Raw genomic sequence first — 23,179 nt, forward strand, 5'->3', positions numbered from 1 at the left:
TTTTTTTTTTAATACAGTATCATTGGATTTGTTTAGTGCTTACAGAGTTGGTAAAATGGAAGGAAAAAAAAACCCTCAGTAATTTTTGTAAGAAAAGGAATAGAAAAATATCTTATTATTTCTCTTGAAGGAAAAAGTGGCTTGCAATGTATATAATCACTGCCCTGAACACAGATGAGTTGCACACAACTTTTGGTGACCCTGAGAGCTCTAGTTATTGTATTATGATTCTCTATGAAATACTTATTGCAAATGCAGATTAAAGTGTAGGATCTGTGTGTCTTAAATACCTTACTCCTCAGGCAATGCAGTGCATTTTCTGTTTAAATAATTGTTTCAAGCCCTCATGGAGAAAAGCTCAGTGCACATCTTGGGAACAACATCTGCAGTGATATCTGCTTGTTTCTACTGAAGTTCTGAAATTCATGAGTTGTCACATGCCCCTGAATGGGGTTTTAACTCTGAAAACCTCTCATCTGTAACCCAATGGCAAGGCTTAGATGCAGCTGCTGTGTGGATGGGGAGGTGGAGGGCAGGGGAGGATCAGCTCACACAGCTGTCTTGCGTCTCCACCATTGCAAGTTTAGCTATGTGAGCAATACAACAGGCAGTGCAAGTGGGTTATGGTTTCCTTAACTCCCTTCTTTCCCTCTGGTGTTTGTTCCTCTGTTCCTTTATGCCCCAAACTGTGCTTGGGTTTACAGGATTCTCAGTGCCAATGCCCATATAGAGCTCTACTAACACCGTGCTATCTCATGCCATTTCTTCTGGTATTGGAAATAGACTCCTGGTGATGCTAAAGAAAACCTGTGCAAAAATGAAGGGTGCTGAAAATGTTAGAGCAAATGTTGTGATTCACTTTCTCTGTGTCTTTTCACATCAGCACCTGCAAATGTGGGCATTCTCTATCAGCTGCTTTCTCAGGGCTTTTTAACCCTGAGGCCGTTGAACGCTCTGGCAGCAGGCTCCGAGTTGTTTTTCCAAGCCCCGAGATAATGTTCTTTGCTAGCAATACATTGATACAAGCTTTCTTTGAGTGAAATAGATTTCCTATGGATTAACTGACCCTACGTGATTTGTTTCCTGAGCTTTGTTAAACTTCTGGTTGGCTTGTTCTAGCATGCCTAGTGTCTTACTCTTGCCATGCTGATAATGTTTGAAAGGAAACTGTGTTTTCAGACTCCTGTGATGACTTAAAATACATAGATATCTCTGGGTACAAGTGGCAGTATGCTTAGCTATTTCCTTTCTTTCTCTTTTTTACTAAAGGTCTCAGCAGACTGTTCTTTTGAAATTGCACTCCAGAGTTTTCTGGATGACACCATGTCCCTTTGTGGCATCCTAACCTACTCTTCATGTTCTCACCAGAACCTGGGTCAATTGTGCAAACTAATGTTATTGTCCCATAGTTTATCTTTGCACTCTTATGTCCCTGTTCACATGGGTGTTAAATGTGGATAGTTCTTTATAGGCAACTACGTCTTTAACATCAATTATTTCCCTCTCTCTCATGAGAAGGAGGTGTGGTTGGGTAATGATACACTTTACTGTCAGTTTCTGAATGTCCTTATTACCTGCAGGTAATCACCACAGTGATGGTTTCAGATTTGGGGTTGCTACAGTGCTTTTCCAGTCTAAAGTTCACTGGGAAAGCAAGTGATGACACCCCACATATTAGTTATAAAAAATATGCACTGTTTATTTCTCTGTGTTTAAGTACTACTAATTTGGGAAAGCAGCCTCTTCTATGTATGTCCAAAAATATGGTTGTCTCCCTTATTACTACTGAACATCCAATCTTGGTATGTAGTGGATGAGTCCACTGTTACTCACAATAGCCTGCAATTGCATTTATAACATCTGAGCATTTTTTGTGCTTAAAACAATAGTAATTCCTCATCCCATTCATGCATTCTTTACATCTTTTGCTAAATTGGTACACTGCAATCATTTCAGAATTATGTGTTTCCTTAGGCTCTTACTGTTAACAGAGAAAACAACCAATCCTGCATAGTCTCTTCTGGTTTTCCAAATTAATGTTACTCACCCTCACCCACTCCTATTGTTAACATACCAGTGACCAGAATATTTGATTTCTTTCTAACAATCTTTTTGTTTGTTTGCTTGTTCTTTTTCCATGCAGTACATGGAAACATGGATTCCCACAAATGAGCCTTGCAAGATCTGCACGTGTCTTGATAACAAGAAAGTAAACTGCACGATCCGACCTTGCCCTACTGCCAAACGTAAATTGGTTTAGCTCTAAGTATGATTGGACTGGAATTGATGTTTTTGTTACCTAGTTTTCTCGTTCTTATCTAAACTTGTTTTATGGATGTTTTCTTCTTACTCCAGCTGCTCAGTGTGGTCCCTGTGAAGTCCCTCGTCTGCATAGAGACTCCAGCCAGTGCTGCCCCGAGTATGAGTGTGGTAGGTTCTCATAAACTTTTGGAATCTTCTTGGTCCATATTTTTACCAGATGCTTCAAAGGTATACAACCCCTTTTTTGATTTAATGCAATGCTCCATTTTTGAAACCACTGAATGACTGTACAACCATCTGTGTGGAAAAGTAAACAGCTTCTGAGGATGTGAGTCTCCATTCACTTCCAACGTGACCTTGTCCCTCTTTCTGTAAGCGGTGAGGAAGGGAATGGAGTTGTTTTTGTCTGAATGACATTAGAATGATCTCTTTTCAAGTATCTATTTTTGCATGGTCTGTATTTGAACATTAAATATAACATTAGAACCTTAATCCTCATAACACAAGCTTGAATTGTTCCCTCAGCTATTTTGAAAACCAGCTCTGACCTGTTGAACTCCAACTCACTTCATATTTTAGGATAGAAATTTAGTGGAGGGAAAAAAGTTCAACGGGGATGTGCATGCATGTGTGTCTTTTCTTGAGGACTAACTAGTCAGATGCGGTCTTAAATACTTTCTCAATTTCTCTTCTTAGTCTGTGATCTGGTTTCCTGCGATTTGCCTCCTGCCCCTGTCTGTGAGTTTGGTCTGCAGCTAGCTCTGACCAACCCTGGAGAATGCAAACCAAATTACACATGTGGTAAGAGATTTTTTTTTTTTTTTAAGCAGGGAGTGACACAGTGAAATTAGAACATTACATTTGAACAACACTGACAACTTCCTGTAGACATTGCTTTTTCCCTCTAAAAAGTTTAATTTTGGAGCCAATGGACATGTATTGATTTCACAGACTTAGAATAAAGATATTGTTGGCACTTTCTGAGTATGCTTTTGAATTAAGGAATAGAGAAACACTTTACCCTTGGACATGCGTGCTCTGACCCTTATGCTTATTTTATAAATCTTTCTGATTGTATATGAGACAAGAAATTTTTGGCAGGGTAGAAACTTTTCCTGAACCTGCAGCACAATGTTTGACCTGAGTCTTTTATATCTGCATTACTTCTTAGTCTTTAAGTAGATTTATAACAGTTTGCAGTAGCAATTAGTGCCTTGCTGCCAGAGAACAGTCTTGTTTGCTCACAGCACTCTGAAATGCTGTGTGCTTGACATGACACCTACCTTTTTCTGTTAGCGTGTAACAGAGAAGCATGCGGTTTAGTTCAAAGACCTTCCTGCCCACCACATCGAGAGCTGACTGTTAAGAAGACCGAGTGCTGTGATAAATATGAGTGTACCTGCAGTTGTACAAACTCAACAGTGAGCTGCCCTCTGGGATATCTAACCAGATCTCTCACCAATGACTGTGGCTGCGTGTCTACCACCTGTGCTCCAGGCAGGGTAAGGGGAATGAAGTGTCATTTCCACAGATGAGAAGAAGTAGTGGAAGAAGTTTTGAGTGCAAGTCTCCTTCTACAGGACTCCCTATTTTCTCTAAATATTGGGTCACAGGGAAACCTAGTCAGACCCTGGGCAATTCCACTGACTGCAGATAAAATTCTCCAATTTATTCTTTATAAAAATGCAACCAAAGCAGCTTTGGTTGCATTTATTTTCCTTTCCTCAGCAGAGTGGCCACAATTTTAAGACCTGTAGCATTTCTACTGGGTTCAAAATATTCCATAAAATTTATGGTAGGTTTCACATTTTAAAAAAAACAACCTTTCAGAGCCAGCAGTGTGCCCTTGCAGCATCAATGTGCTTTTTCAGGTATTAATTGTTGCATTCTATAGGTGTGTGTGCACAACAACGTAGTCTACCCCGTTGGGACAACCTGGGAAGACGGTTGCAGGGAATGCTCCTGCACCAGTATGAGGGATGATGTTACGGGACTTCAGATGATGGAGTGTCATGACAAAGCATGTAACACGTTCTGCTCTCGGGTGAGTAATGTTTAAGCAAGTGCATTAGCCAGCAGAGCCCTGATGGGGATCTGAAATGATGACTTTTAAACCTGTGTGATTAGAAAAAACAGAAAAATAGGAAATAAGTGTTGTAGCAACAAATTATCTTGGGAACAGGGTCTATGAGTGCCTGAGCATTACTGACTTTATTTTAGGGTTATTGTTTTAGGATCGTCTCCATCTGCCAAGGAAATCAGTGACAAGTTTATTTTATATTTCAGTAAAAGGAGAACTGCATCCTGAAGTGTCTATCATTTACACCACTCAGAATAAGTAAAGTACTCGGAAGTTGTTCCATTTCAAATGACTGTTCATTTGACTAGCTGAAGTCCATTTTCTGAAGAGATTCAGATCTGTCTTTTTCTCAGCTCTGCCCATTAGAGCAGTAATAACACCACATGCTGTGGCCTTTATTATGCTCAGACATCTGCTATGTGCTATAAAATTATGTGGTCTTTGGAAGCCCACAAAGAGGTATGAGCTGCTTTGTTATATTGACATAGCTGGTCAAGCAGGAGGAGACAGATATGTGGTACAAAAAATTGGTAGAAGAACTCTAGAAGGGTCAAAAGAATTGGTTAAAAGTCAGCAGCATTTGCCAGTGTCACAGATTAGAAGACTTTCTCTGTGGGTTTGTTCTTCCATGAAGCATGAAGTGAAGCCTAGAAGCAGATGATTTGCTTTTTTTCTTCCTTGGTACAGAAGCAAAGACTGAACTAGTTAATGCCATTCAAATCCCCAAGTTGCTTTTTGAAGATTTAAAATAGGCTATATATTGTGCATTAGCCCACACGAAATTCAAACAGATGACCAAGCAGCAAGTGTTTCCAAATGTGTGTTGTAACATCAGTGCTTTCAGTGGTCCAGCAGCAGGTAAAAGTCTGCAGGTTGGCTTGTGTCTCAACAGACTGTCCTGGTGTCATTACCTGTGGCCAGCTGGAATTTGTCTGTGGGAAATGCAAAGGAGGGCATACTATAGCAGTAACTGCAAAACCCTTTAACTAAGAAGGGCAGGTGCTGCTTCTGTGCTTGATTCACTGTACTGACTGGGGTGCTACTGTGATGTTCTAGGTTTTCTAGTGCTGCATATGAGACAAGATTTAATTGCTTTTTTTCTGCTCCAGGAGTAGGATTTTCTCTTCTTGCTGGAAATACAGTGAACCTCCAAACAAATGTGATGCATGTTCCTCTCCTCTGCCAAGTCTCCAAATCTTTGCAGCCTGTTTCCCACTTTCTTTCTAAACCTTTTAACTAGTTTTAAGACTGCCCTTTTTTTCTGGAATGTGTCCCATTTATACAGTTGCATTGAGAACTGAGGCTAAGAAAAATCAACACATGATATCTCTTCTTTCTCCTTGTTTTTGTTTGGTTACATTTATAAAAACACTTTTAATTAGCAAACCATGTATATGCAGCTATAAGAAGTTAGAGGTGTTCTTTTTGCTTTTGGAAAGACATTATTAATAATGTGTCTGGGAGTCAAAGACTGACCTTGGGATTGGAGCATATATGTGCAGCACCTCAGGGCTGAGTTAACGTTCTTGTAGAAACCCTGCATCGTCTGATTTGCTTTAAGTCCTCATTTGAATTTGCACTAATATGTATTTTAAAAGTCAATCATGCATTGAGATTTGACTATGAATGTTTCAGTTAAGCAAACCAAGATCTGAAAAACAATTATCTTTTCTGAGCTCTATTAAGCTAATTGTGCATTGGTTTTCAAATAATTTAAAATGCCTTCATACCACCATATTTCAGTATCATTTAACTTACAGCCTCTGTATCAGGAAAAGGCTGGACAGCATATATGTATGTGCACTTGAGAAGGTGTGAACAAAACCCTCTGCTATGTTGTAAACACTGCATAATTCCTTACAAACAGAGCAAAAAACCTAATTAATTAAAAAAACCCCAAAACCACCAAACAACAACAACAAACCAAACTAGTGCTCTTTCTGCAAGCACAGAATTTGGTGAGAAAGCTTGAAGATGCCCAATGCAGTGAAAATCATGTGAGTAGATAGGAGAGCTTTCAGCTGTTGCAAAAGAATCCCTTTGATTTCGATTTGTAGAAGAGATTTGTTTCTAGTATGGCAATTATTAGATCTAAATTATTTGGCTGTGTTTTGCCTTATAGCCATAACTTCATCAGTAATTTGTTGTTCTAATAAAGTATCATTAATGCAGAGCTACAGTTTCTTGACAAATCAGCCTTAAGCATTGCAGTGTCAAAAAGACATTTTTAAAACAAACAAAAAGCCTTGATGGAAACCATGACAGTTCTTTTGGGGAAATCTGCCATTTCTTCTGCTCCTTTAATGGTTATCATAATTATACGACCAAAACTGTAGCTGTTGGAGAACCTGGACAGCTCAGATTTTCTTTTTTCCTTTGCTTATTCCTGAGTCAGTGGATGTACTTATCAAGGACCACAGAAGTTCTGTAATCCAGTTTGAATTGGCCTCAAAGGTTATTTTTCAGTTCAGATTAGATGGCATTGAAAGTTGCATTGACATTAAAGACATACTTTAATCATGGATCATTACTAAGATGATGTTCAAACTCTCTGCTGCTCACGGTTATTAATTCCATTGCAAGGTCTTAAAGTTATGCAGTATCATTGTTGACTCTGTCATCTGACTTCCGTGAAAACAGCTTACAGTTTTTTATCTAGCTACACAAAAAGAGAAAAATAAACGTAACGCATGTACTAGCTCCGTCACCCCAATGAATGAATGAATGGTGCTACTGTTCTCCTGAGCATGGCAAAATCAAACTCAAATCATATCTACATATAGTTTTAGAATGTAAAGAAACGCTATGGAAAAAGAGTGGATGTTTCGTTTAAATGAACCAATCCCACAGTTCTATGAGGAGGTTAACGGCAACTACAGACTTCTCATTTGCAAACCAGCTGTGGTTTTGCTTCATTGCTATGTCATAGTCCCCGGACTTTTTCTGTCCTCTTCTGTCTTTCTATTACCAGAGTTTTGAGAACGCAAGCAGAGAATTGCTGCAATTACTGAATGTGCCACAAGGAGGAGTGGTGTCTCCCTCCTGGAGCTTCAGAAATTCTCTGGGAGTACATCGCACTGTCCCTTCAGAGAATCATGGTGATAAAATGGATAAGAGCTTTCAAAACACCTTAAAATCACTAGTGTACTGATGTGAAGGGAGCACTTGCTTTACTTAATTTCTGTCAATATTCTTGAAGTTAGGTGCTTTGAAGTGGTGTAAAATAGTGTGGTTTAAAGCATTGGATAATTTAAAATATTAGATGATTATAAAAAGAATGAAGCATAATTTTCTGGGATAAGTGTTTAGCAAAAAGCCATTTGGCTAAGTGTGTGTAAATTAATAAGGTTAGATTTTCAAGCCTCTTGATTAATTACATTAAAATAAAGAACATTTGCACCGTTCATGCAAAGGCATAGTGAATGATGGTTGTAATAGATGCTGACTGCAAAAAAAAAAGATATGGCTTTAATCTTCAATATTTCAAATGGATATTTTCATTTGAAGCAGCATGTAAAACATGGTAGTAAATGGCTTAATACTGTATATTAAGGAAGTCAAAGAAACTAATGTAAAAGGAAGACTTTTTGAATGTTAAGTGTGCAGGATTTCAAACTATAAAATTCTTGTTGGGAGGTAATTTCAAACATCCTGCTTGCATTTTGAAGCATAATTTCTTATGGAAGTTAGGAAATGATACCTTAATGTTCTAGAGACTTGCAAACATAGAATTAACTCCTCACCTGGGGCAAATGAGTGCAGCTCCAGCAAAATTTCTAGAATTGTGCTGATTCATTCCCACTGAAGATTTTGCTTTCAGCATTTCAAGTTGATTTATATCCATCCTACTAGGTTTTTCTCAGTCTACTGTTGCCGTTTCCATTCTTTGGTTCCTTCAACCCTCTCTAGGTAGTGTCATCTCAATGTTTACAAGGCAAATACTGGTGCCTTCTTAAAAATGCTATGTTGAGGAATAATCTCTGTTCTTTCTTTCCTGCTTTGTTGGCCAAAAGGCAACTGACAGCGTTTTCTGGCCAGAACCTTAGCACACGTGGAAGGATGAACTGTGTTTCCTGAGCAACACTAGAATGAAAGAGAGAGTGCCATAATATGCCAAGCTATAACCTGTGCGGATCCCTCTGGTAGCCTTGAGTAGGTGATGAAACCAAAATGTGTGTTCTGTGAATGCTACAGAATTAATCTGCATTGCTCTTTTGCTTTTCACAAGCCAAGCTCTGGTTCAAAACTGTGCGAAATTCCCCTCCATCATCTAGAATGTCTTAATCCATATGCTTTCACCCTCTGCGTGGGAGATTAGCTTTATCTCCACGTTTGTGTTTGATAGAACAGCCTGATCTGGCAGCATGACTGAGCACTTGTCAGGTTCTCCATCGCAGCTGCTGATTATTGCTCCCAAGTCAGCTACGTGCACCTGTTCAAATGCAAGGGGTGCCTTGTGCTCCCTTATCCCTTACCTCGTGCGGCATGGGGATTTTTTTAGTCCTATAGACTGTGATCTCTCTTTCAATGTGATGGACTGTCAGACACTTACTGAGAGCTTCTTCTGAATTTTAATTCCCTGATTGAAGTTTGAACTCTGTGTTTAAAAAGAGGAGGAAAAAAAAAAACCCACAAAAAACCTCCCAAAACCCCAAGATGCAGAGAAGGAATAAAGCAGTGGATCCAGTCCATAAAAAGCAGAGGACAAGCGAATTATTGACTCTAAGTGGATTCTTGAACAAACCAATGCAAACTCGATATGTTAGTGTCTATATGCTAGAAAATGAAAAATAATGAAGGAAAAGATGGATGCTGCTTACTCTGCCTAGTTCAGACTAACATTAACTTTCAGCAGCACAGTATATGACACTTGTCAGATGTTCATGTTCATAGTGCAGCTCAGGAATAATCCTGGTAGCATATATGCTTTGTACATAAATCATCACAGAATGCTGGGGGTTAGAAGGGACCTCTGGAGATCATCTAGTCCAACCCCCCTGCCAAAGCAGATTCACCTAGAGCATCTAACTGGGGGTGGAGGGAGGGGACAAAAAACAAACAAAAAAACTCAACAAAAAAACCCAACCAAAAAACCCCCCCAAACCAACCACACAATAACAAACCACCTCAAAATGCACAATACATTTTCCTTTTCTTAGATGTAACCTTAAGCATTACCACCTTTGGAATTAAAAATAAAATAAAGCTTTTTTTTTTTTATTCCTGTGGGCCCAAATTTTCATGGTGTGAAGTATAAAAGTTGGAGTTTTCTGATGGTGAAATATTTCTTATACTGTGGAGGATCTGTGACAGCAGGGAATCACTGTCCACCTTACTCCTCAAGTTCAGATGGATCCTCTGCTTTTTCAGGAGCTCGTAGACTGCTGCAGTCTGCAGGTTTGTCTTCTGAGACAGGTTTGTAGTCCATGGTGGTTCAGGAGCTATGTTAGGAGAAGCTGAGCAGGCACTGAGGTTGGGAGCTGTGATCTCCAGTGTTTCTTTCCCTTAGGAGTCAGAACCCCCGGATTTTGAATGCAGTAAACACCAAAAGGCCCATTCAGGCAGGTTGAGCTTTCCAAAACCAACACCTTTTCAGTGCCTTAGGGGTACAAATCACATCTGGAGTCTGCTGCGTAGCACCTTTTCGTTTGTACTTTAGAGGGCTCTGTTCAAACCAACTTAGTGAAATCTGGGTCCCACAGCTGGATTTTGCTTTATTCTGGACATAAACAGTTCATGGATTTTTACTTCTCAGAGTTTGACACACAAATAAAAAGTTGTATCTGATACTTCAGATGATTCAGATGTGTATTTAGCAGATAAAAGTATCATAAAACAAAATGCTCAACAGCACAACTTTTTCCACAAAGCTAAGTCAAACTCTAGTATTACATTTTACGATGTTATACAAAATGCAATTCCATGTGAAAGTCTGCTGATTATCAAGGTTTGCTAATCTGCTTCGTATTGCAAATCAAGGACAGTTCATGAAGGGAGGGAGCAGTTGGGAATACTTCAGCAATTCAGTTCAAAGGGATTGACCAAAATAAAATTGTGCTTATTTTCATTGACATTTTTCACATTAAAAATATTTTATTTGAGAGAACATCTTCCCTTCAACTTTGTATTGAAATCAGAGTTATGTTTTGCCCCTTGGAAACTGCTTAGCTATTAATGTAGAATATATAATTTCTAATTAGATTAAAGCTCCTTGCTTTCTTTCATTTAGATACTCCAGTGTTGGAATATTTGGCTAGTTTCTTCAGGAGATGAAAAGATGAAATGATCAGTCAAAACTGGTCCCTGGACTACATATCTGACTAACCCCTTCCCTCTGCTTCAGCACAAGGCAGTCATGTCTGAATGTGCTTAGACTGAATCCTAACCTTGGATTCTCAGGGGTGGGAAGGGGAGTTGTGTGTGCTGATTAACATCCAAGATGCCACTAGAACAATTTTTACCTTTCATTTTCTTTTGTAAAATAGTATTAGGTATATAAAAAAGATTTTAAAAATACTAAATTAAAAATTTCATAATTATGTGACTCATGTAAAAACAAAGGTGATTTAATGTAGTGATTTTTTGATATGAGATTCTGATTCTTAACATTCACATGTAGTTTTCTCTCAAAATCTACTAAGTGGTATGACAATTCTGAAAATCACCCTTAGAAGTGGACTTACTACTTTTTCCTTTTGCACTTCTTTATAGGACTATAGTATTGGAAAAACATGCTCTTTACTATTTGGTATTGCATAAAAGAAACTGCTCACATACAGTAAAATAATGTTTGTAAAAGACTGCTGCTTAATGTCAAAATAGCTCAGGGTCTTCTGAAAGCATTTTTCATTTACTTCTTCCCTTTCCATTTCTGCCTGTTTATGTAATTGTTCTTTCTTGTCTTGTGACAAATCTTTGTGCTATTGCATATTTGAGCAGATCATAGCAAAAGGAAGATGTTTCTGGGTGATTTTTTTTTTTTTTTTTTTTTTTATGTCACACACCATCAGCATTTCCTGTACTCCAAGAAGGGGTGCTCCATACTCCACTAGAGAAACTGATATCTTCACAAGGCCCATTAGTTGTTTGGTATGATCTGAGCAAAGATAATACCTAGAGTTAGTCCATGCAGCTGAAGTGAATATATCTTCAAAATATGAATTAAGCAAGAACTCATGAGATAACAATTTCTGCTCCTAATGTTTGCATTTTAATTTATTTTTTTTCTGTCAGATAATGTTAACTATTCAACAGGATGCTAAGCTGGGTGGACTACTTATTTGTTTTGTAATAGCATTGTGTGGCCTTACAGTTCTGCTTTCAAACTCTCCATCAAAAATTGCTAACACTAAACATTTATCCCAGTGTTTTCTTTTAGTATTAATCTTCTCATTTGCCTCATATTCCTGGATCAGTCAGTCCTTTTATTTTTTTCCTACAGGGTTACAAGTATGTTATCCCAGAAGGGGAGTGTTGTGGGAGATGCCAGAAGACTGCCTGTGAGGAGCAACTATTCTGGTCTAGGGGTGATGCAGATCCTCGTTTGCATGAGGTGAGGTGGGAGTGGCATTGACACATCCTCTTCTAGCAGAAGTGCCCTGGAATTATTTTATGTACTACAGAAGGTGGTGAAAAAGAGATGAGCTATTTCTTCCATACATTAAGCAGCTCTAAAAACCAATGTGTTTTGGGGTGTGTGACTTGGTTTTAACAAGAAAACCCTCCCCGCTCTTTTCAGTGCATAAGAAAGTAATATTTTTGTGTTAAATTTGTAATTTCACAAATGGTAGCTCAAAAGAATGCTAATGGGGCATGATGCTTCTCTGGCTGCAGACTATTTGCTTAAATTATCCCAGTTAATTTGTATTACTCTACAGGTAACAGTAAGATGGGGTAGTAGATTGCTTGAATTTCACAGTCCTATTCAAATAGGATATCCTATTTGGTACACACTGAAATATCAGGAAGTAAATGAAGAGAGAAACATGTATTATTCTCTACTTGCTAAAAATGATTGCTTGATGTCAGATCAGACCATGTCGTCCAGGCCACGCTGGTTTTCTGCTCAAAATTGTTTTCAGTGGTGTGCTTCTTCACTTAGGATTCAAAGAGCCCAAAGGGAAGTGGGTGCATGCAGTAGCCATTTAAAATGTGCTGTAGATACCCTACCACTCTGGAAAGCTACATGGATATTTGTTTCTTTCTTGTCTACATTTTGAATTCCTTCAGGCTATACAGTTTGTTCTGTCCCAAGCACCCTTGGCAAGCCTGTGCTTGCCCAAGTAGCATTAAATTGCTTGATTCTATGCAGAGCTTTCTATTCAACAAAGGCAGGAACAGTAAGTTAAATATGTTTAAAATAATAGACCTTCTCCCAATCTTTTCTTTCCTAAGTGGTGTTCTTTTTAATGGGTCTGCATTTTCATCTATATTTCACATTCTCATATTTAATATTAACTTTTAATTGCTTGCTTTACAAAGGCAGTCTGCTGCTGTCTTTTAAAAAATGTAAATGTATCATTTTGCAGCCTGCCTCTTCCCTGATTTTACCAAGGGCATTTCTTAATGTGGTTCAATATTTTTTTCTGCTACATAAAACAAGCCTTCAGAAAGTCTATTTTAATCCCACCGTGTCGTAACTGATTTCTGTTATCCTAATGGAGTAATAGATCCTTATACTCTGCTATCTCTTTCTCGTTGTGTCCTCTTTCAACTCTTTTGTCATTAACAAAGAACTAAGTATTTAATACATGAGAGAACTTTTTAGCAAAAATGTTTGAATCTACTGGAGCTGAGGATCTGGTTTGCACTTTTACTGGTCTTGAAGCATATTCAAGAGTGTTAACAGTGGAGGTGTACAGCTTCAAAGCAGTGATGAGCTCCTCCCAGCGTTGAACTGGGACTGCATCTTCCCACCTTGTATGACCCATGGGTGATTATAATCAGTAGAACAGTCAACAGGATCTGGTCTCTTCTACGTTTACAAGTATTTTCAGGTCTTGATCCTATTGACAAAGACTCCTTTGGGGTTAGTAGATCTGATTTGCAACACGTTCCAGCAGAAAGAGGGCCAGCTCGGCTACAGCACAATGCAGTGCAGCCAGCTACTGGGTAACAAATGTAGATTTAAATCTAGTTAGGGGTGCTTTTTCTTCTTCACATGTTGTTTCATCTGCTCCTTTATTTTTCACCTTGAGGATACTCCCGTAGCTCCTATACTCTACAAACCAAGCAGCAGGTTGTTCTATAAACTGATTGTTGCAGAAAGGATTTGTGGAGAGCTGTTGAGTGACAGGCTGTTCCTGATGCAATAAACATGCTTTTGGCAAACCAGCATGTTAACCATGGTGTTCTTCCCTGTATCCAGTGGCACAAATACTGCTGCCTATATGTAATCCTTTTCCAATTTCCCATCAGGTTGGCACAGAGTGGCGATCCCCCTTCAATCATTGCATTATCAATGAGTGTGTCCGGGTGAACAATGAGGTTTTTGTGCAGCAAAAGAATCTTTCTTGCTCTCAAATGGATGTGCCTGACTGTCCAGAGGGAACTGAACTACGTTGTGACCAAATAATAGACTGCTGTCCTTCCTGCAGATGTGGTAAGGTTTTGTGTATGACAAATGGAATCACTAGGGAATGAATAATCTCATGTGTTGATCTCCTGTTTCTCAATGGCAATTTCAAAAGTGCACATTATGCAAGTATAGTACTACTTTGAAGCTGTGTGTATAATTTGGACATTGAGTACAATAGCACCTGCTGCTATTACTTTCTTTTTCCAACTGATGTTCACTGTCTCCTCTTGAACTACTTAATCTTGAAGCTCTTTTGCATTGCTTCAGAAAGATATACCAGGGTACATTGCTACAGCTCTAGCTCTGCATTGTTAAGCATTTAAAAGAGGTCTTAAGATGCTTTTTGGTCTAGGAAGGTTCAGTGTTCTCCTCAGTGCCTGCTATGAATAGGGGATTTGCATGCAGCCATTGTCTTCTGCATGTCTCTGAGCATTGTGGCTGTGGCCATTTCCTAGTATATACTTGAGTCAAAAGTTGAAATCAGAAGATTTGGATAATTTGACTCAGTCTGGGAAGACTCCCAGTCATGTTTAATTGACAAGTATATATGCAGTCACAGGGTGAGGAGCTAGCAGTGGGAAAAGGAGGGGAAATACACACTGTAATTTGCGGAAAACCTGAGTGCATCTTCTTAGAGTGCGAGGCTTGAACTGGAAGGAAAAATTTATGTTGTATCATGTACTTGTTAAAAAAAACCAGCTCAGCAAGAGATATTTGGAGGTGGAATTCGGGATAACTCTGACAAGTTGCTACCTTTCAAGTTATAATGTAAGAGAGCTCAATTATGCCTCTTTACAGTGAAACTGGATCTAAATATCTTCAGCTGGAACTCTGATAAGTCAAAAAAGCATACCTGTGTTTTATTAAATCTTGGTAATGTCATGATAATGGTCATGCTAAATGGAATTTTTTTCTTTTTCAGTACCCCTGAATGGTTGTCCTTTGAATGGCACTGTTATTGGGGTAAGACAATTCTTTTATTTGCTGTGATGCCAAGACATTTAGATATATGAATGAGCTTTTGAAGAACACAAACTTGTTAGAATATGCATAAGCATACAGGGCAGCTTTGTTCAGACAGCATCTCTGTGACTGAGACCTTGAGGCAAAAGCAGTGGCATGGGGCTCAGCACATGTATGTCCAATTCATGACCCTGCCACAGTCTTCCTGTATGTCAATGAATATCTCTGCAAAATGGGGACAGTAATGTTTCCTTATCTTGAAAGGATGCTTGAGAAAAGTTCTTAGAAACTGTGGTAATCCGTGTTGTGTAATGACTTGCAGGCTACCAAACACACAGGAAACTGTCTGTGAGGGATAATCTCGAAAATGATCCTTGCCCACTTTGGGGAAGCAAAAACTTCCCGTATTCTACCTAGAGGATAAGGCAGATTAAAAATGGATGGAGGCTCTTGCCCCACCTGTGTGGAAGGAGGGGTATCCCTCCTTAGCTATTAGCAGGGTCAGGAAAGCTGAGCTTCCTCACTGTTTGACCTGTGTCCCCTTTCAAGATCCCTGCTGATATGCCCTCAGAGGAAATTTTTTCTCAACTGTATATTTAATGGATAGATTAAGACATGCTTAACTCAGGCCATGACAGTGGGAATGATGGGAATTAAGCATCTGATCTCATTTATGTTGAATTTATCTTTGGAGAGCTCTGTCAATTGTCCATTGTTTCCCTAAATCCATATTCTGGCAGCACCTCTGGTGTCAAAGAGCTCTAACTATTCTCATCATCCCCCAGGGAAACAGGTCCTCTTTAGTCATTTAACCTAACTTTTAACCTACGTATCCCTGCATTGTCAATGTATGTCTTTCTTTTTCATTTATGTAAAAGGTAAGTTTACCAAAATCTCTTTGGGCTTTTAAGGTATGGCAGAGACAATCTTTCTCTATCTATTTCTTCTGGGGTTTTGTTTTGGTTTGTTTTTTTTTCCATAGTCGATAGCCATAAGTTTATCAGTTTGTTAGATAAAACAAAAAAACCCTGTCATCAAGCATCCATCATTCTGTGTGGGGATTACTTCCCTGTAGAATTAAATCCAAGGAATAACTCTGCTTTTCTTGTCAGAGAAACACTGTGAGAAAGGTTTTAAAGTGCCAACATATGAAATAATCTGTTTTGTCTTTGATTTGTCTATTTGTCCCTTCTATAGTACGTTGTCAAAACTAGTTGTGGCATTTTATAAAGACCATGCTTGTAGAGAGTGTCGTGCAATACAGCAGTTGCTAGCTTCTGTTATATAGGATGTGCATATATATATATATATATATGTGTGTATTCTGTGTTGCAAAAAGAAGGTGTCTTTCCAGTTGCATGCTGTTCTTTCATAAACAACTATTTTTTTTCCCTTCCAAAGAAATGTTTACCTGATCTGTTCAGTAAAGTCTTTGTTCTTTTTTCAAGTGTTTCAAAAAAATTTAAAATACCTTAAAACAAAGCATAAGCAAATTTTGAAACAAAATGTTGTGTTGAAGGCACAATGAGACATATTTTGAAGGCTTAAAACTGAAATATTTCTGCTTCTACAATATTGAAAAAATCCCTATCTTAATAAAATTTTCCCAATTTGGAATTAATTCATAAAGTCTTTCAGCTGACACAAAACTACATTTTGACTCATTCTTATTTGCTATCTGGTTATATATAAATACTGCCTTTAAAATCTTTAAAGTGTTTTTCTTTTTTTTTTTTTTTTTATTTTAATAGAGCTTTTAAAATGTGTTACTGTTCTTCTTGACAATTGGTCATTTTATCAAATGCTGCCTGTGCAAGTTTTGAGGGTGTAGCTAGGCCCCAGCTACATTACTTCTGTGTTCCTGCTGTCACAAATGTCAAGCATTCATGCTGAAGTTAGCATTCAAAAACAGAGTTACCAAGGTATTTTCTCAGGACGGAGAGAATAAAATTTGAGTTGAGACATAATCTTGGAAGATTTCTAAACAAAGTGACCATTTTGATTAAAATAAATAGCCAATAATAAATTAGAGCTTATATTAGAACTTGTCTTAAATTAATGAACTTTTCAATTAAACTAGCTTTGCTTAATGTCTTATTGTAGGCTAATTAGATATATGTTTGAAAGATTTTAGCAGCTGGCGTTACTACAGCTTTGTCTTATGCTATTCTCTACTTGAATGACTCTTTCAGAGTTCTGGTCAGGAAGGAAGATGTGGTGTCCACAGAAGTTTATACTTCCTGGATTTCAAAACCTTTATTCTGGGTCCTTTAAGAATAGGTTTCAAGTTTCATTTTATATCAAGGGAAAACTTTGCTCCATTAACTCATTCACTGAATAGTTCCAAGTTCTGAGTCTCTTACTGCAGTTCTGTTAACTGACTGTGTCCTTAATCCCTTTACATTTTTGACTTGTATCTGGTTACCAATATCATATTCCTGTAATTTGTTGTATTGCATTCACTCTGCTGTTCTTAACAATGCTGTGGGCTTTAACTGCAGACTTCCAAGCAGGTGGCTGTATTTACCAAAAGAATTATCTGTATCACTCATCTGTTTTCCCAGGCTTTTACTGAGTGGCATTTTTGAAGGAGATCTGAGTAGATTTGGGCTTTATGCAGGTTATTTTGATTGCACTGACTAACATTGGGTTATCAGATATTGACATTTCATTCTATGTTAGCCAAGAAAACACATGCTAGGTGTATTATATAAAGGGAAAAAGATGTATCAATCCATTATTTCATTTGGTTCTGTTATGCTAAGATGTGTTTGTTCACAGAATGCCATTGTTAAAGCCATTTGCATGCTGATCCCTAAATACATTAAATAAACATAATAGAACTAAGCTGTCATGTAAACTTTGGATCAAAGTAAGACCTTCCCCAAAAAATTCAAGGCACTTGTGTGTGAGGATTTAGTTTCAACATGTCTCTAGCAAGCCCTGTGTTCCTGCCTGTAACAGTGATTTTAGTATAAACTGAACTTTATCTTTTTGTATTTAATTGGAATGTTAGAACCATTAAAAGATCCAATGAGGATATTAATTGTAATATCAGTTGTGGTTTATAGACCTTTTCTTAATTATGTGAAAGCCTAGAGCTACTGAGGCATTCTGTGAATAAGCATTTAGTTCTAGAGGGCCTGAATTAAGTACGATTATGATAGTAAACGGAACAAACCCAAATGTATTTTGAAACAGGTCAACATGATGAGGGCATCTCCCAGATTTGTAAGGCTTTTGTGTGTACATACACATGCACGCGAGGAGCTACTAACCAGCAGAGCAATACTAGCGTCAGTGGACTGAAAGCCCTTGTGAGGCCATGTAGTCTGTACTACAACTATCACTTTGATGTCTGAATGTTTTACAATGTTGAGAGTAAACAAGAAGGTTGGAGCTCCATATGACGTTTGCTATCTGCCCCTCTCCCACGGAAAAGTGTTTGAGTGTGTCCTTATGCCTGCATCCATTAAGGTCTTTTAACCCTCTAGATTAATGACCTAATATTCAATATAGAAGGTTAAACCAAGAAAGGTAAAGAGTCCTGTATTGAGGTCTCAAGATCAGTTGTTAAAAGACAGGGATCTCCATATTGGTATTGCCACCTCCATCACGTTGTATGTGGAGGATCTTTTTTCTAGACCTCCACAAACCAAGAAAAAAGTAATTGCTATTGCTGGTGCTTTATGGAAAACCACTGAGACTTGAGGACCTCTGTTGTGCTGGAGTGCAGCGTAAGAATGTAATTAAAATTCTTTAATCAGAACATTTGTCCTTTAGTGTGTATGTTAGAGCATTGGCTATGAACGACCCATAAACACATTACCTTTATGCTCTTACTCCGGACAGCTTCTTGATTTTGCTCCATTTATTTCATGAGTACTTAGAAGTGTGGAACAAGCAAAAAAGGAATGTGAGGATATGCATAGCATATATAACATGGGAAATTCCTGTTCCAAATGAAGTCAACAGTGACATTCCATTGACTTTTAAAGCACAACTCAAAGCTTTTACAATCTAGCAATATTCAGTGTCTGTTTACCTTATTTGTTAGGTTTTAGAAGTTCTTTGTGAAAATCTTGAATAGACTCCTCCCATTTTGTCCCTTCAACCGTAGCAGTTTGTTATTTTGGGGTTGAAATGAAAGGCTATGCACTTGGGATGCAGAAAGACCTTGTATTTAGAATTCCTTTTAGTGATAGGAATCCAGTTACTAACTCCACATCCTTTTGTTTCTCATTTAATAGTTTGGTATTTTTGCTCTACATTTTAAATGCTGTTTTGCTTGCTTTGAAAAGATGATGGGATCCAGCAAACAAGGTGCTGGGGAAGAGCCCAGAGAATTTGAATCATGTGCCAGCGTAGACACTAGTTTGCTTGTAACTATGGTCAAGCCCAGTCCTTCACTCAGTAATTTGGTTTCTGTTTTTGTGTTTCTTTCTCCTTTCTCAATTTTAAGCTTTTAGGCCTCTAGAGATTCTAATCAGTATTATTACAAGAACAATAACAAGTAATTTCAACCCATGATCTGTGAGTTGCAATGACTCAAGAACAAAAACTTGTTGGCAAAACAATTCACTACACTCTGGGAAAAAATGAACTTATGGCAACTACTTAACACATAGTCATGATAGCTCATGACAAAACCTTCCTCATCACTTTCAAGAATTCCTTTCTTGCTTGCTAGCTGTGTAAGCAACAAAGTAAGAAATGCCAATGCCATTTCACAGATTAAGGAATTCTAAAGGGCTTACTTGAAAAATATGCTCATATTGTGCTGTTTCTTGTGGAATTACAGATACAAAAATTTGGGTCTCTGGAAAGTGGGGCCATTGGTTTTCTGTTTTCTCTTGCAAAGAATTGCAATGCAAGATTTAATGAAAGAGATTTAACCTAGTTAAAATTGTTCAGTTATTTGAGTTTTGTTGGAGAGACCATTATTGACTTTCAAACTGGTTCTAATGTTTCAGCCATGGAGACGCCTGATGGTGGATCAATGCACAACATGTCTCTGCTCCCTCCAGTCAACATCTTCTCGGAGATATACTCTGACATGTACAAAATTAAGCTGCGAACCATGCCCAATAGTAAGTGTGTGTGGTCTGGATCTTTTGGTTAAGGATGTGTCTAATGAGAAGGTCATGTTTTTCATTGTATACACCAGCTTATGTTCTGTACATCCCTGTGACCTATTGCCTCTCGTCAAGTTTTTCTGAGAAGTCATGGCCCTGTGTTCTTCTTTCCCTGAATTAGATGAAATATACCAAATGTGATCTAAATCCACAGTGTAGGAAAGATAACTTTTCATATTACTCAGGTCCAAAAGCACATTTTATTGTGTATTTTAGACTACTTACCTTTAGGTCAAAATAAGGTTTGGCAAATAATTTGATACAAGAACTATTGTGTCTCCTTTCCTACAGTATTATCTGTCCCTCCAAGGACTGGCAGCTCAGCCAGATCTCCGTGTTTCAGGGTTTTCCTATGACTATTCCAAATTGTCTAATAGCTGGGCTCAATAATATTTCTGTCTGGTTCCAAGCCATGCCTTAGGTGATTTGAGGTGATTGTCCCCATCAGTTCCACTGGCCTTTTTGAAGTCTTTGCTGAAGCTTTGCTGACATCATCTGCAAGGAGTGAGCTTGGCTGGGAAAGCCAGAGGCAAATAGCTCCCCTCTTTACTCCACTGACCGACAGTGTGACCGGAGTGCTTGACTAGTTTTGCTCAATCATGTAGTTTTCCCTCTTAGCACCAATACCTCAAGCAGAAAGGGACTGTAAGTAGATGCAAGTTGCAGAGGCTGGCTTAATCTTCCCCTGTCTGAAGAGCACATGCCAGCAGCTAAGTTTCACAGAAAAAGGCTTAAATGCCCCTTCCTCTTCTGCTTTTCCTTGGATAATGGATGGAGCCCAATGGGCCCAACCAAACCCAGGGCCTGTGCAAGCAGCAGCCGTTGCACCAAGAAGCCAATTCTCTAACATGATATGGTGGTTTCACTTGACTAGCACTTGGTTAGCAGCCAAACACAGCCGCTTGCTCACTCTTCCCCCACCACCAGGGACATGGAAGAGAATTGGTGGGGTAAGGGTAAGGAGACTCATAGGTTAGAGATAAGAACAATTTAAGAACTGGTATAAAATAAAACTTAAAATAATAACAATATTAAAAGAATAATGATGATAATAATAATAGTAATAAAATATGCAAATGAGTGATAACACAGTCCAATTGCTCACCAACTGCTGGCCAAGCCCAGCGCATTCTCAACAATCGTGGAGAAGTGACAATCCCAAAACCGAAACTGCAATCCTGGAAGAATGAGAACCTGAGCAAAAGCCAGAGAAAGAGAGAGAAACCCCACAAGAGAGAGACCCTCATTAATATACTGAACAGGATGTTATATGATATGGAATATCTCATAGGCATATCTGAATGACAACCTAGCTTATTAATTTAAATATTCATCACCTCCCCAGACCTTGTACTTGTAGACTAGCAAAAGACGAAGTCCTTTGGCTTCCAGCGACAATTGAAAACATTGGTGTGTTATCAATGTTTTTCTCATAACAAATCCCATGCTATTCTAGCTACTAAAAAGAAACCTAGCTCTGTCCCAGCTAAAAACCAGGACACATGATCATATTGGTTTCCCAGCTGGTATCCAGGAGAGGCATACATTGATAGGGTCCCTGCAAAAGGGAGAGGCAGAGTTTTGGATGAGTCCAGTTTTCAGTCCCTAAGTAGAACTGCAAAAGACAATGTTGTAAGTGTGAATTTTCTGTGACTTCATCTGTACTAATAAACTAAACGGAGCAAGACTGCAGGCTCACATTATGTCCTGGAACCACTAATCTTGAAGAATTGTCAGCAGTGTTCCAGCTGGCCTGTTCTAACTAGCAGACTTCCAAATAATGACCAGGCAAGGGTCAGTGGTTAGGACAACCCAAGGGCAGCTTGTTTAGTGGGGAGAATGCAGTTTAGACATACATACGTGTTCCACTTGTCTGCGGGGGCAGAAAAATGGCCTTGCCCACTTTATTTGCTGGTATGGATGTAGCTTTTGACAAAAGGGAGAATCTGGAATACTTTGTGTGGTTCTGGACCCTAATATCACCCCTCCTGAAAGGTATGATTATAGACACAGGCTTCTGGAAGGAAAATAAATGGCCAAACTCAGTGCTGAGCATATTCCACACTTCCACAAAGTATAACCTGTCAGATCAATGGAAAAAAAAACCAAAACAACACAGATATACTAGAATTAATCTGTGGCCAGAAACATTGTATGTTCCCACACAAAAATACACAAACATAAATTCTTGCTTTTCAATGCAAGATGGCAGCTGTAGAAATTAAAGGTAGATGAATCAATAAAATACATGGTAAAAAAGTGAGGAAGCATTCCTCTCTTGCTTCTCTCACCACCCACACAATTCCCAAACAGCTCCTTCCCCAACCTGACCCAAAGGTATAGACTAAACAAAAAGCCCTGAAGAAAGAGCAATTTCCAGTTGGGCTTATTAGGCGCTATGAACTTGTGTTTAGGAGATGTGCAGCTACCCAAGGGAGGTTGCAGATCTAGGCGTATGTATCCCTTTGTAACTACTGTAAAGAATCTGTGGAGTTTGAGGGGAAAAAATATCAAATAAGATATGGAATGTCTTCATCCCCCTAAGACCAGTGGGATTCACATACCTACTTGGGATCTTTCCTGTCTCAGAGTCATTGATTTCATGATATAGCCAGATTAAAAACAATTCCTTCATAATGAATAAAATAATGGGTAAGAGTATATGCTCTCTCAGGAGCACCTGATTTCTACTGGATGCTGAAGCTGTGAAAGGAAATGCATGGGGAACTGAAGTGCAGCCAACTGCAGCATATTCTGCTCTGCAGGGTATTTTTTTTTTTTTGGTCATTTTTATGAAATGTACCTACTTTAGGTACTTACATTTTTGCTAGTAGAGCAAGTTAACCTAGATAACAATGAAATATGTTTTCTTCCAATGATTTAATAGTAACTCCCTACCCTTCCCAAATTCTTTTTCTATAGAAGACATATGGATAACATGCATGCCTTCACTCAACCAGAAAGTGTTTGTTGTCTTGAAAATGTCCAGCTCATCACAAGCAGCTGTTGGTTATGTGTAGCAGCTGGAGACATTATTGTGGGACACTTCATGTGTTAACTCTGTTCCTTTCTGTTTGCTTTTTTTTTCCATTTTTTTTTCTTTCCATTATCTACTCTATACCTTTTTTCCTCTCCATCTAGTGCTGCTCATTCTCCCATGCT

The 23,179-nt window shown here is 38.5% G+C and overlaps 1 protein-coding gene across 1 annotated transcript in view; it reads left to right on the forward strand.

Moving 5' to 3' along the window:
- VWF (von Willebrand factor) overlaps positions 1-23,179 on the forward strand; it is a 75,657-nt gene that overhangs the window by 41,999 nt on the left and 10,479 nt on the right. The window contains exons 16-24 of the mRNA XM_010171088.2: positions 2,144-2,246; positions 2,356-2,430; positions 2,959-3,063; positions 3,559-3,764; positions 4,157-4,306; positions 11,784-11,894; positions 13,760-13,943; positions 14,842-14,882; positions 19,856-19,972. Coding sequence (XP_010169390.2) covers positions 2,144-2,246; positions 2,356-2,430; positions 2,959-3,063; positions 3,559-3,764; positions 4,157-4,306; positions 11,784-11,894; positions 13,760-13,943; positions 14,842-14,882; positions 19,856-19,972 — 1,092 coding nt within the window. The remainder of the gene's footprint in view (positions 1-2,143; positions 2,247-2,355; positions 2,431-2,958; positions 3,064-3,558; positions 3,765-4,156; positions 4,307-11,783; positions 11,895-13,759; positions 13,944-14,841; positions 14,883-19,855; positions 19,973-23,179) is intronic.

This window comes from Antrostomus carolinensis, unplaced genomic scaffold, assembly GCF_000700745.2.
Source record: "Antrostomus carolinensis isolate BGI_N321 unplaced genomic scaffold, ASM70074v2 scaffold567, whole genome shotgun sequence".
Lineage (NCBI taxonomy): Eukaryota > Metazoa > Chordata > Aves > Caprimulgiformes > Caprimulgidae > Antrostomus > Antrostomus carolinensis.